Source organism: Aquarana catesbeiana, linkage group LG01, assembly GCF_042186555.1.
Source record: "Aquarana catesbeiana isolate 2022-GZ linkage group LG01, ASM4218655v1, whole genome shotgun sequence".
Lineage (NCBI taxonomy): Eukaryota > Metazoa > Chordata > Amphibia > Anura > Ranidae > Aquarana > Aquarana catesbeiana.
In genome coordinates this window covers 818,513,357-818,527,524 of record NC_133324.1, presented here as the reverse complement: position 1 = coordinate 818,527,524, position 14,168 = coordinate 818,513,357, and the positions used below count along the sequence as shown (strand labels likewise).

The window sequence follows — 14,168 nt, the reverse complement described above, 5'->3', positions numbered from 1 at the left end:
AATTGTCATAGGTGGAAAGAAGAGAAACATTCCTTTTAGGCGTCAGCGCATGCAGATCGACCAACCCATCCCACCATCTGGAATGAGCAGCCACCCTGTTCCGCAGCCAGAAGATCCATATATTGCTGATCTGCTGCAAGTTGCTGATGATAGGTATGTTGTCTGTTCTACTTCAAAAAGCAGAATTGACAGTTGAATGAAAATGCAAATGATCTGACTGCAATATGCGATCTGCTCAGAAGTATTATTCAATATAAAGCAATCCTTTCAGACTGGCATTTAATTAATATGCAGTTTTATTTTGTACATTTCAGAATTCAGGAACTTCAGCAGGACGTGGCATCTTTACGACAAAAGCTGGACACCTCTGAGAAAGCAGTTAACCATTTTACTCAGAAGGTTGGCTTCAATCTGAAACACATTCACATTTCTTATATGTGCATAATAGATATTAACTATAAGAAAATATTTTTGTCATCTGATATGGCATACACTGTTTGGTAGATTATAAAGTCTACAAATATTATACAGCAACTTTAGGAAACCAAAGTGGCAGTTATATTCCATGGAAGTTTTGGGAAAATCTAGAGCAGGGGTAGGCAACTGTAACCACTTGACCCCTTCATGACCAGGCCATTTTTTGTGATGCAGTACTGCATTACTTTATTTGACAATTGCGGGGTGTGCGACGCTGTACCCAAAATAATTTATTTATTTATTTTCCCCCCCCCGCAAATAAAGCTTTCTTTTGGTGGTATTTGATCACCTCCTGCATTTTTTATTTTTTGTGCTATAAACGAAGACTGACAGTTTAAAGAAGGGGGAAAAAAAACTTTCCGCTATAAAACATATCCAATAAAAATGTAAAAAAATCAAATTTCTTCATAAATGTAGGCCAATATGTATTCTGCTACATATTTTTGGTAAAAAATCCAAATAAGCGTATATTGATTAGTTTACATGAAGTTATAGCGTCTACAAACTATGGTATATATTTATGGTTTGTTTTATTTATCTTAACCTAGTAATGGCGGCAATCAGCGAATTGTAGTGGGACTGCAGTGGACAATTGGACACTAACTGGCACTTTTGACACTTTGCGGGAACCAGTGACACTAATACAATGATCATCATGAAACATCTAGGGTGATCAAAGGGTTTAACTATGTGCCTAGCACAGTTTTTTTGTGTACTGTATGTGCTGCTTTTACTAGAGGGAGAGATTGAGTCTAGTCTCTGCTTTGCAGAAACAGTGAATCCATCCCTTCCCCCATGTCAGAAAGGCGATCTGTCTTGTTTACACAGGCAGATCCCTGTTCTGTAAAGTTAACCAACGAGTGGCGGGTGTCGGAGGACATCGAGTGCCCAGCAACCGCAGATCGGCTTCTGCTGTGAAGAATCACAGCAGAAGTGGTCCGCCGGTTGCTTGCGCAAGCCCCCCCAAATTAGGGCAAGTGTTGAAAAAGCAACACAGTGCTGCCTGCTTTAACTGCAAATGTAAATTATCCATTACTGCTGCTTTCACACTGATGTACTGTGGTTTATCCACACCCCAGGTGAAACGCAGTGCATCTGCGACTATCCTGGGTTAGATGCTATTTGCCATAGACTTCTATTATATCCTGCAGGTGTGGTGCGCTTTCAGAAAGTACACCAAACTCACAGGATATAATAGAAGTCAGCACAGCAAACCCGCAGGAAAGCTGCAGGTACAGTATCTCACAAAAGTGAGTACACTCCTCACATTTTTGTAAATATTTTATTATATCTTTTCATGTGACAACACTGAAGTAATGACACTTTGCTACAATGTAAAGTAGTGTGTGTACAGCTTGTATAACAGTGTAAATTTGCTGTCCCCTCAAAATAACTCAACACACAACCATTAATGTCTAAACCGCTGGCAACAAAAGTGAGTACACCCCTAAGTGAAAATGTCCAAATTGGGCCCAATTAGCCATTTTCCCTCCCTGGTGTCATGTGACTCGTTAGTGTTACAAGGTCTCAGGTGTGAATGGGGAGCAGGTGTGCTAAATTTGGTGTAATCACTCTCATTCTGTCATACTGGAAGTTCAACATGTAACCTCATGGCAAAGAACTCTCTGAGGATCTGAAAAAAATAATTGTTGCTCTACATAAAGATGGCCTGGGGCCTAGGCTATAAGAAGATTTCCAGGACCCTGAAACTGAGCTGCAGCATGGTGACCAAGACCATACAGTGGTTTAACAGGACAGGTTCCACTCACAACAGGCCTTGCCATGGTCGACCAAAGAAGTTCCGTGCACATGCTCGGCGTCATATCCAGAGGTTGCCTTTGGGAAATAGATGTATGAGTGCTGCCAGCATTTCTGCAGAAGTTGAAGGGGTGGGGGGTCAGCCTGTCAGTGTTCAAACCATACGCCGGACACTGCATCAAATTGGTCTGCATGGCTGTCGTCCCAGAAGGAAGCCTCTTCTAAAGATGATGCACAAGAAAGCCTGCAAATAGTTTGCTGAAAACAAGCAGACTAAGGACATAGATTACTGGAACCATGTCCTGTGGTCTGATGAGATCAAGATAAATGTATTTGGGTCAGATGGTGTCAAGCGTGTGTAGCGGCAATAAGGTGAGGAGTACAAAGACAAGTGTGTCTTGCCTACAGTCAAGCATGGTGATGGGAGTGTCATGGTCTGGGGCTGCATGAGTGCTGCTGGAACTGGGGAGCTACGGTTCATTGAGGGAACCATGAATGCCAACATTTACTGTGACATACTGAAGCAGAGCATGATCCCCTCCCTTCGGAAACTGGGCTGCAGGGCAGTATTCCAATATAACAACCCCAAACACCCCTCCGAGACAACTGCCTAGCTAAAGAAGCTGAGGGTAAAGGTGATGGACTGGCCAAGCATGTCTCCAGACCCAAACCCTAATGAGAATCTGGGGGGGGGGCATCCTCAAATTGAAGGTAGAGGAGCGCAAGGTCTCTAACATCCACCAGCTCCGTGATATCATTATGGAGGAGTGGAAGAGGACTCCAGTGGCAACCTGTGAAGCTCTGATGAACTCCATGCCCAAGAGGGTTAAGGCAGTGCTAGAAAATAATGGTGGCCACACAAAATATTGACACTTTGGGCCCAATTTTGACATTTTTATTTAGGGGTGTACTCACTTTTCTTGCCAGCGGTTTAGACATTAATGACTGTGTGTTGAGTTATTTTGAGGGGACAGCAAATTTACACTGTTATACAAGCTGTACGCTCACTACTTTACATTGTAGCAAAGTGTTATTTCTTCAGTGTTGTCACTTAAAAGATACAATAAAATATTCACAAACATGTGAGGGGTGTACTCACTTTTGTGAGATACTGTACACTGCACTTCATCTGCTGTGTGTGTAAACCGCAGCACATTAGTGTGAAATCAGCCTTCTATTTTTATGCTCAGTGTATTGCTTCACCTTGACCTGAAGATCTCCTCTTTCCTGCTGCTGCCATCCCTCTGCAGACCGCTAGCGGGAATAAGAGATGGAGTGCAGTTGGTATCGCTCCATATGGGACATGAGCCAGGACTACAGAGGAGGCATCAGTTTATGTCGCTCTCTACTACAGCTCCAACTTTACTCTGCATTCCACTCAGTTTGATGCTCTCGGATGGCGGGTCAGCAAGCCCAGACTGCGATCTACCAGTCATCTGGCCACGATCTACTGGTAGATTGCGATTTACGGGTTGCTGACCCCCGATCTAGAGCTTTAATAACAAACTCTCTCCAGCCTATGTAATATGCTTAATGTGGAGAACATGCATCTTTAAGTGGTTAGACAACATCCTAGCAATCTGTAAAACTGTATGCACAAAGTTACCAGAAACTTAAAAAACGGAAGTCTGATAAAATGCACATTTCACAAAAAGTAGAAAAGGTTACAGTTTTTGTATGGGGTGTTTGTGTTTTTTTTGTTTTTTTTTCTACCTTAAAGGAGTAGTAATCCGCTGCAACATAAAAATAAAAACAAAAAAACAACAACTTTCCCCTGCAAAATAATAGCATAATGTGCTCGTATACATCGATCGAAGCCCTCTCAGCGGTTCCATCTATAGTCACATAGGCTTCACAGAAAATAAGAGGCAATGAAGAGCTTAGAAGGAATCTGAAATGGCAGCATGCTCAGTAGATGACAACAGCTTGTCTACCCAATCTCAGTCTGCAATAGCGACATAGAGAAGATTGGAGGAAGAACTGAAGGCAGGATCAACCAGGTATATTTCACTCAACACAAAATAAATGCTATAACATATAATGAGAGTTTTTCATTTTCTGGGTTTAATGACAATTGTTTTCAGCTCCCCCAGCCCCCATAAATATTTACCTGAGACCAATCTCGATCCACACTGTGCCTGAGAGCAACAGCTCTCTTTTATCTGGACATGGAGGCAGCAGCAGCTCCTGCTGCTGTCAGTCACAGCCTGTGAGGAGAGAGCAGAGTTGTGTTTTGCGTGTGTTTGTGTCAGTGGCCACAAAGAGCCGGCTCAGGACTGAGCCTCCATGAGTGCCCCCATAGCAAATGGCTATTGGGGAGGAGCCAGGAGCACTGGCGGGGGACCCCAGAAGAGGAGGATCAGGACTGCTCTGTGCAAAACCATTGCATAGAGTAGGTAAGTATGACGTGTATGTGGTGTTTGTTGTGTGTGTTTTTGTTTTTTTTAATTAACCTAACAATCCCTTTAACATTTAGAATGTTCTTATACTTTAAAAACACTTTAGAAATGTTATGTTTTTTCATGTTTTCGTTTTTCTTTCTCCTTTTGTGTGTCTATTTTCATCTACTGCATAACTACCTCATCAACAACTAGTGATGCTGTATTTCTACCAAAACATAGTGATGTACTCTAATGGTTAAAGTCTTTGTTTCATCATAGGTTGAATTAAGAGACAAAGAAGTAGAGCGGTTGGCATTAGCTCTGGACGGAGGACGATCTCATGATGTAATTTCTCTTGAAGCTAGATACAGAAGTAATGAGAAACTTGTGGCCCATCTAAACCTTCAGGTATTTCTTCTCCCCGTGGTTGTTTTACTGTAGTTTTACCATGGTTTACAACTTCGACACACATTCTGAACTCCGAACTGACCATTGTAGAATTAGAATTGCCTCCTGGAACAGATGCCCTGAGCAAAAAAAAAAAAGTCTCCAAATAATACTACACCCTTGGTAAATAAACTAGCAATAAGACTAATTACTTAACGCTAAATGGCTTAACCCCTTGTCTAACAAAGTATGTGTATGGATATCAAGAGGTCAGCAAGCTTGGTAATGACTTTTTTCATCTCACTCTCAGCTGTCATGTAGAAAGATCAATTTTACTGTTCATTGAATGACCCTAAATTTAATATTTGTGAGATATTGGGACAATATGAGCTGGCTCTGGGGAACTGTGTGTGTTTTTTTTTTTTTTCCTCACATCAGTGGCTCCTCACAAACCTCAGGCAACCAGAATGGTAAGCTGTTAGGAGACTGGGATCAGCAAAATTATCCCTCCTGGTGTTCCTGCTGGAGCAAATGCTGTGTGGTGTAATAGACTGGGTGTTGGTAAGTGCAGTAGCTAGGAGGAAGTGGAGGACTTCGGCTGTCTTGGAGCCTGGTATATGCTGTCCCAATCATGCTTTGCCTAAAAAGAGGAGGAATCTGATTAGTTTTGGTCACTATAAAAAACAGAAAAATACCGCGCTACCACAAAAAAACCCCCAAAAAGCAGCAGTTCAACTGCGTGATATACACAGAAACACAAAAGAAACAAGGAAAGAACTGCACTAAACCATGTTGAATATATGAGTGCATAACAAAGTTCATGGAGTGAGAAATCCAGGAAATCTTATGAGAAGATACCAACAAGCAGAGAATAAAAACTATACTGGAACATATAAATTATGAAATCATAAGTGCTTAAAATCAATTAGTGCATATTAAAGTCCATATAGTGTAAGTACAAAAAAAATCTTCTATGAAAATAGAGAAAGTCCCAAAGAAAATTCTTTCTATAATTCTCAGTGAAAGCGGGCGTGAGAAAACTTGAAATAAACACCGCTCACAGTGATCCTCCACCACATAAAATACACGCCTACTAAAAAGCAAGCAATTAAAGCTTGTATGCGGACCCAGATCCAAATGTCCGGCTAATGATGAGGCTTCTCTGTGTGCAGCATGACTGCGGAGGTAGGATGGATGGTGCACCAACCCGAACTCAAAGGCATGAGGACAAAAGAAAGGTGGCCATAGCGTAAATCCGGTATAAACGATTTATTAAAAAAGGTAAAACACTTACAGAAAATGAAGTTAAAAAAAAACAGTTCGCCGGCCGGCATAGCGAGCCCCTGTTCTCAGCAGGATCGCAATGACGTCGTGCTGCTTGATGCCGAGGTGGAGCCCTAATTGGAGTATATTCCGGAACCCCATTGATTAAGTGAACAGGTTGTCGGAGGTACAGATGAGGTAATACAGCTACCCAAGGAGGAGATCCAGATACAGCTGCCCACTCTATGCCTATCACCCCTGTAGGGGAAACTACATCTGGTGAGTGGGGACGCATTGGGGGAGCACCAAGTCACCATACCTGCTGTGCACTGAAGTCACCTGATCCTGTGGAATTTTGAATCATTTTTTCTGTTCACTCATTGCTTTTATGGTTCACGTTTGTTCAAGGATTTGGACTACACATTGGACAATCACTTATATTATGCAATCATGCGGACATTTTTTGCACGTTAAATTAGGGTGTGCACATATTAATTAATGCTTATATCAAGGTTAGAGAGTCATGTACTTTAGACTATCCACGTTTTTCACTTATAGTTTTTCGTTATTGGATTGATTTATATTATTTGCATCTGGGTGGACGGATGAGGGTTGGCGTACATCCCAGTGCTTTTCTGGTGGAGCTGCACCCTAACCCCTCTCATTACTACCCTCCTATCACTTTAAAAGTTCCTAACACACACACTTAGTGAGTATTTATAAGGTGTCACCCTTTTTTACATGATTATTTTTGAGACCCACACTCCGATATTATACGTATTATAAATTAGGCTTGGGAGCTGAGTCGAAACATCTTAGAATTTCTTTTAATCTAGTTAGGGCCATATTGGGTAGCGCCAGTTCCCCAATTGCTCTAATCTGACCTATAGTCTGGGGGTCAGCAACCTGTAGATCGCAATCGGGGGACTGGTAGATCATGGTCTGGGCTTGCTGACCCACCATTCCAGAGCATCAAACAGAGTGCAATGCAGAGGGACTACTTGTAATGTTGGAGCTGTAGTAGGGAGCAAGAGCCACATAAGACAATGCCCCCTCTGTAGTGCTGGCTCCTGTCCCATGCGGAGTGATGCCAACTGCACTCCAGCTCTTATCCCAGCTAGTGGTCTCCAGAGTGGTGCCAGCACCAGGAAAGAGGAGATCTTCAGGTTAGTGTGAAGCAATGCACTGGGCATAATAGTATAGGGCTGCTTTCGCACTGATGTGCTGCGGTTTACCCACACCACGGGTGCAGTGCAGTATACCTGCAGCTTACAGGTAGTCCTTCTGCATTGCACTCTGTTTGATGCTCTGGAATGTCAGGTCAGCAAGCCCAGACCCCGATCTACCAGTCGCCTGTCCAAAATCTACTGGTAGATCATGATCTACAGGTTGCTGACCACCTCTGTAAATCATTGCACCCGCAATCAGCAGATTGCGGGTGCAATGCCAGGACTCTTGGAGACTGTCTGTGTAAGCTGTCTACTCATACAAGCGGGCAGTTACATATTGACAGGAAACATCAATGAACTACCTAGAGTGCTTTAAGAGGTTGTAAAGGTGATTTAAAAAAAAAAACATGACAAACATGTCTATGGTTGCCTGCTCTGTGCAGCCACAAACCTACTCTTCTCGGGTCCTCCGCTGGGGCTCCTGGCCCCTCCTCTCTCTCTAGTGTGTGCTTGCTCCCAAGCCCCGCTCCTTTGGCACTGCCTTTGACATTAGCAGGAGCTAATGGCTCTCGGTGCCCTGGCAAAGCCATTGCGACCCAGAAATAAGGGGAGAGAAAATCTGCAGATGTGCACAGCACTTGATCGAATGAGGGCTCAGGTAAGTAAAGGGGGGGGATGCTGATGCCTAAACATTTTTTACCTTAATGCAAGGTAAAAAAAATGTTTAGGCTTTAGAACCACTTTAACAGCTGCCTCGTAGTTCATTGAGAACTACAAGCCGTCAGCCACAAATGCTTTTGGTACTTGTAGTTCTTGCATTCACAGAACTCTGTGAATGAATGATGCGCCGGGTTGGTGGAGCCCCACACGGCCGCCTTTTCTTTTAAATTGTGACAGCGAGTGCGGGGAGAAGATCCCCAGCCCACTGTCACAAATAGGGGTTCGGGGGCTGCTGCATCTGTAACATGTTACACCCTGAATATGGGTGTAACATGTTACGTAAGGTGAACTTATCCTAAAACGGAGGCCAATCTTTGCATCATCTTTCTGTCATCAGTGAGCACAGTACTGCTACATTCTTTGCTAGTACAATGGATGAACACTGGGCCTGATAAACCATTGTTTCTTTCTCGAACATCACGGGACACAGAGCCACAGTAATTACTGATGGGTTATATAGGTATCACTGGTGATTGGACACTGGCACACCCTATCAGGAAGTTCAACCCCCTATATAATCCCTCCCCCTTGCAGGGATACCTCAGTTTTTACGCCAGTGTCTTAGGTGATGGACGTGTAAAGATGTCCTGTGCTGAGCTCCAAAGGGAATATCCTAAGATCCTATACTGGGGCAAGCCAGGCGAACCGGATCCATTCAAAGTGTCTTTTCATGGCCAAATTGAATGGTACCCGGGCCTCGTGTCCGAAGAAACAAGGTTTTACCCGTAATGCTTCTCTTTTTAGAGAGCTGGACCCCGCAGATCAGAAAGTGGCTTTAAACTTCCTAATTTCTGGCGAGGTGCTTTACGGTCCCAGAACTGTTGGATCCCTCTACTGATGGGGGCCCCAGTCTCTGACGTTTTTTTCAAACGGAGCCCACCGTGAGAGGTGAAGATTGGGTCTGTGTAAACAGCACCCTGCGGCTGGATAAGGTAAGAGGAGATTCCACAGAATTTTTGAGTTCTAGTGGCTTTTCTCCTTTAAGGTTAATGCATGCTATGCCTATTGTGACCACCGGGGGCTGCCAAGAGCACAAACCTACACATGCTGACTGACTGTCTCAGGTGTTCAGTGCTGATTATGTCCCAGCATCTCAAAGCAGGCTGCAAGCAGGTAAGGTGGAAAGGGGGATTTCTCATGTTTGAATGTTCCCCCCAGGCTAGAGAGGGGCCACAGGGGTCTAGAAAGTGGTTATACCACCCGGGCTCTGCGGCCTAATGGCCACCATCTCTGAAGATAGCCATTCAGGCAGATCTTGTTATCAGCCTCCCTCCTTCCCCCCCCCCCATCCCCAGCCTTTCTCCAGAAGCATGACAGGAGAGTCGGCAGTGCGGGAAGCGCTCGTTTTTTTCAAAACTCGGGGGGGGGGGGGGGCGGTAGAGGAGGGGGCGGGACGTCAGCACAGAGTGTTTAGACTCCCACTCAGGCCAGCTGCAGGCTATTAAAGGCACTCTGTACAGGTGCACTCAGCACGCATGTAAGGTGGGACACAGGCATTCTCCTAGGCAGCATTTACTGAAGTAACACCAGACTGAGCATTGGGTAGCAAGGCTTTTAGCCAGACTACATCGCTCAGCGGGCAGTGTTCATTTGTATACCTCACACCTTGTTGCTTTGCACTATGGGTAGAAGAGGTTCAAGCACCCCAGGAACCAGAGACACTAGGGGATCTCATTCAGGTTCTGAGGGCCCCCTGTCGGCAGCATCCTCCCCCCCTAAAGATGGGCCAGGGACGGCTAGCCAGGGAGAGCCATCGGGGTCAGGGGCTACACCTGCTTCTGGCACTTCAGCCCCTGTATATATTACACAACAGGTTTTTTCCTCAACCATTAATGGTCTAGAGGAAAGATTAATGGCCGTGATTACGTCTTCACTCAGTGGAAGAAAACGCACTAGGCTTTCCTCTGTTCCCCAAGACCCTCAGACAGAGGAGCTCTGGGATAAAGGAGATGAATCCCTTTCAGAGGATCGGGATGGGATGGATGATTCCTCTTCGGAGGATTCAGGTGGAGAGGGACCCTCTGCGACTTCCCAAGAGGAGAAAGTCTTAGTGCAGATCCTCACTGGATTGGTCCGCTCCACATTTAAGTTGCCCATACCTGAAACTGCTAAAGAATCCTCTTCTGCTTTGGGGTCACTGAAACCTTTCCAAGCAGCACATGCTTTTCCTGTTCATACTTTACTTGAAAAGCTTATTTATTCTGAGTGGGATCACCCAGACAAACGTTTTTTTCCGCCGGGAAAGTTTTCAACACTTTATCCGATGGAAGAAAAGTTTATTAAAATGTGGGGAATACCGGCTATTGATGCCGCCATTTCCTCCGTAAATAATAGCCTGACTTGTCCTGTAGACAATGCTCAGATGCTCAGGGATCCTGTAGATAAAAGGATGGAATCCCTATTGAAGGATGTTTTCTCCTTAGCAGGATCAGTGGCCCAACCTGCAGTAGCAGCGATTGGAGTCTGTCAATACTTAAGAGACCATGTTAAGCAGGTCATCAAAGTATTACCTGAACAGCAGGCCCAGGGGTTTGCTAACCTTCCAGCGGCCTTATGCTTTGTGGTTGACGCCATTAGAGATTCTATCGTGCAAACCTCCCGTCTTTCACTGGGGTTGGTGCATATACGTAGAATCCTATGGTTGAAAAATTGGTCAGCCGAAGCACCATGTAAGAAGCTACTGGCTGGGTTTCCATTTCGTGGTGCAAGGTTGTTTGGAGAGGACTTGGATAACTATATCAAGAGAATCTCTTGTGGGAAATGCACTCTCTTACCTGTCAAGAAGAAGAGTAAGCGTCCCTCTTTCAAACGGACTCTTTCCCCAGCGCCGGGGGCTTCAGCCTCCAGGCAGTCTCGACGGCCGCCTCCATCGGGGTCCAGAGACAAGAGTCAACCCCAGGGACAAAAGAAGTCCTGGGGAAAGAAGCCTACTAGGCAAAACACTAAGACCTCTGCATGAGGGGGCGCCCCCGCTCACTCGAGTGAGGGGAAGACTGCGACAGTTCTCAGAGCTCTGGCACGAGGACTTCCAGGACAGATGGGTAGTCTCCACGGTAACCTTAGGGTACAAGCTGGAGTTTCAGGAATTCCCTTCTCCTCGGTTCCTCAGATCAAATGTTCCCAGAGACCCAGAGAAGAAGCAGTCGCTCCTTCTAGCGTTAGAGCGACTTTTGTCGCAGGAGGTCATTATGATAGTTCCCGCAAAGGACCAGGGATTGGGCTTCTATTCCAACCTTTTTACGGTCCAAAAGCCAAATGGGGATGTCAGGCCCATTTTGGACTTAAGGGATCTGAACCGATTCCTAAGGATTCAATCCTTCCGCATGGAATCAATTCGAACAGTAGTTCCCACCCTGCAGGGAGGAGAATTTCTGGCATCAATAGACATCAGAGATGCATATCTGCATGTGCCCATTCTTCCTGCTCATCAGAAGTTTCTGCGCTTCGAGGTAGGAGGGCGCCATTTCCAGTTTGTGGCTCTGCCTTTCGGGATAGCCACTGCACCTCGAGTGTTCACAAAGATCTTGGCTCCTCCTCTGGCCAGATTAAGGGCTCAGGGTATAGCTGTCATAGCATACCTAGACGACCTGCTCTTGATAGACCGGTCGGTAGCCTCTTTGAATGGAAACTTGAGGACCACGGTCAGGTATCTAGAACACCTGGGTTGGATCCTCAACTTAGAAAAGTCTTTCCTAAAACCAGTAACAAGACTGGAGTATTTAGGTCTGATTATAGATACAAGCCAGGTGAAAGTATTTCTACCCCAGGCAAAGATCACTGCTTTGAGAGAGCTGATTCTGACAGTAAGGACCAAGAAGGGTCCCTCAGTCCGCCTTTGTATGAGGCTACTAGGGAAGATGGTGTCTTCATTCGAAGCAGTTCCCTATGCTCAGTTTCACTCAAGAATGCTGCAACACAGTATTCTGTCGACCTGGAACAAGAAGGTTCAGGCATTAGACTTTCCGATGCACCTGTCGCATGCGGTGCGTCAGAGCCTCAATTGGTGGCTCATACCCGAAAACCTGCAGAAGGGGAAATCCTTTATACCGGTTACCTGGACGGTGGTAACAACAGATGCCAGTCTGTCAGGTTGGGGAGCAGTTCTGGAACAGGCTGCGGTCCAAGGGGTATGGTCCAAGACAGAGAGGACCTTACCCATCAACATTCTGGAGATCCGGGCGATACATCTAGCTCTAAAGGCCTGGACTATCAGGCTACAGGGTTGTCCGGTCAGGATCCAGTCCGACAATGCCACAGCAGTGGCTTATGTCAATCATCAGGGAGGCACCCGGAGCCGAGCTGCTCAAAAAGAGGTGAACCAGATCTTAGTCTGGGCAGAGATGCATGTGCCATGCATATCGGCAGTTTTCATCCCGGGAATAGAGAATTGGCAGGCGGACTATCTAAGTCGCCAGCAGTTACTTCCAGGGGAATGGTCTCTGCATCCCGACGTCTTTTGGGCCATATGCCAAAGATGGGGGGTTCCAGATGTAGATCTCTTTGCATCCCGATTCAACAAAAAGATAGACAGATTTGTGGCAAGGACAAAAGATCCTCTTGCATGCGGGACGGATGCGTTGGTGATTCGGTGGCATCGGTTCTCACTGATTTACGCATTCCCGCCTATTCTGCTACTACCACGACTCCTTCGCAGGATCAGGCAGGAAAGGAAGTCGGTACTTCTGGTGGCCCCCGCTTGGCCCAGAAGGACTTGGTATGCAGAAATAGTAAGGATGACGGTGGGTTCCCCGTGGACCCTACCGGTACACCCAGACCTGTTATCTCAGGGTCCAGTGTTCCATCCTGCCTTACAAACGCTAAATTTGACGGTTTGGCTATTGAGACCCACGTTCTGAAGAGTCGTGGGCTCTCAGGTCCTGTCATATCTACCTCGATTAATGCAAGGAAGCCAGCTTCCAGGATGATTTATCATAGAGTCTGGAAGGCTTATATAACCTGGTGTGAATCCAGAGGTTGGCATCCCAGGAAATATGTCATAGGTAGAATCCTTGATTTTCTACAGATGGGATTAGAGATGAAGCTGGCCTTGAGTACCATCAAGGGCCAGGTTTCTGCTTTATCAGTATTATTTCAGCGGCCACTTGCTTCGCATTCTTTGGTCCGAAACTTTATGCAGGGGGTGATGCGTCTTAATCCTCCGGTTAAAGCGCCCCTAAACCCCTGGGACTTGAATTTGGTCCTGGCTGTGTTACAGAAACAGCCTTTTGAACCAATAAGTCAGATTCCTTTGGTCTTGTTGACAAGGAAATTAATTTTTCTGGTGGCCATCTCTTCTGCTAGAAGAGTATCAGAATTAGCAGCTCTTTCCTGTAAGGAGCCTTATTTGATTATACACAAAGATAGAGTGGTACTACGCCCTCATCCTAGTTTTTTACCGAAGGTGGTTTCTGATTTTCATTTAAACCAAGACATTGTTCTACCTTCCTTTTTTCCAGATCCCTGTTCTCCGGAAGAGAGATCTCTACATTCGTTGGATGTAGTAAGAGCAGTTAAGGCCTATCTAGGGGCAACTACTCAGATCCGCAAGACGGATGTTTTGTTTGTGCTGCCAGAGGGCCCCAATAGAGGACAGGCAGCGTCAAAAGCTACCATTTCTAAATGGATTCGACAGTTGATCATTCAAGCTTACGGTTTGAAACAGAAGATTCCTCCGTTTCAGATCAGGGCACATTCCACAAGGGCTATTGGTGCTTCTTGGGCAGTGCATCACCGGGCCTCTATGGCTCAAATCTGCAAGGCCGCAACCTGGTCTTCAGTTCATACATTCACCAGATTCTATCAGGTGGATGTGAGAAGGCATGAGGATATCGCCTTTGGGCGTAGTGAGCTGCAGGCAGCGGTACAGGGTCCTCAGGTCTGATTGCACCCTACTTGGTCGTGGTTCCCCCCCCTCAGGTAGCATTGCTCTGGGACATCCCATCAGTAATTACTGTGGCTCTGTGTCCCGTGATGTTCGAGAAAGAAAATAGGATTTTTTAAAACCGCTTACCTG

General features: G+C 45.6%; 1 protein-coding gene across 2 annotated transcripts in view; it reads left to right on the top strand.

Moving 5' to 3' along the window:
- Positions 1–14,168, top strand: part of CEP135 (centrosomal protein 135) — a 99,963-nt gene that overhangs the window by 34,709 nt on the left and 51,086 nt on the right. For both annotated transcript variants that reach the window (XM_073608410.1, XM_073608412.1), the window contains exons 5-7: positions 12–153; positions 315–399; positions 4,896–5,024. In XM_073608410.1, coding sequence (XP_073464511.1) covers positions 12–153; positions 315–399; positions 4,896–5,024 — 356 coding nt within the window. The remainder of the gene's footprint in view (positions 1–11; positions 154–314; positions 400–4,895; positions 5,025–14,168) is intronic.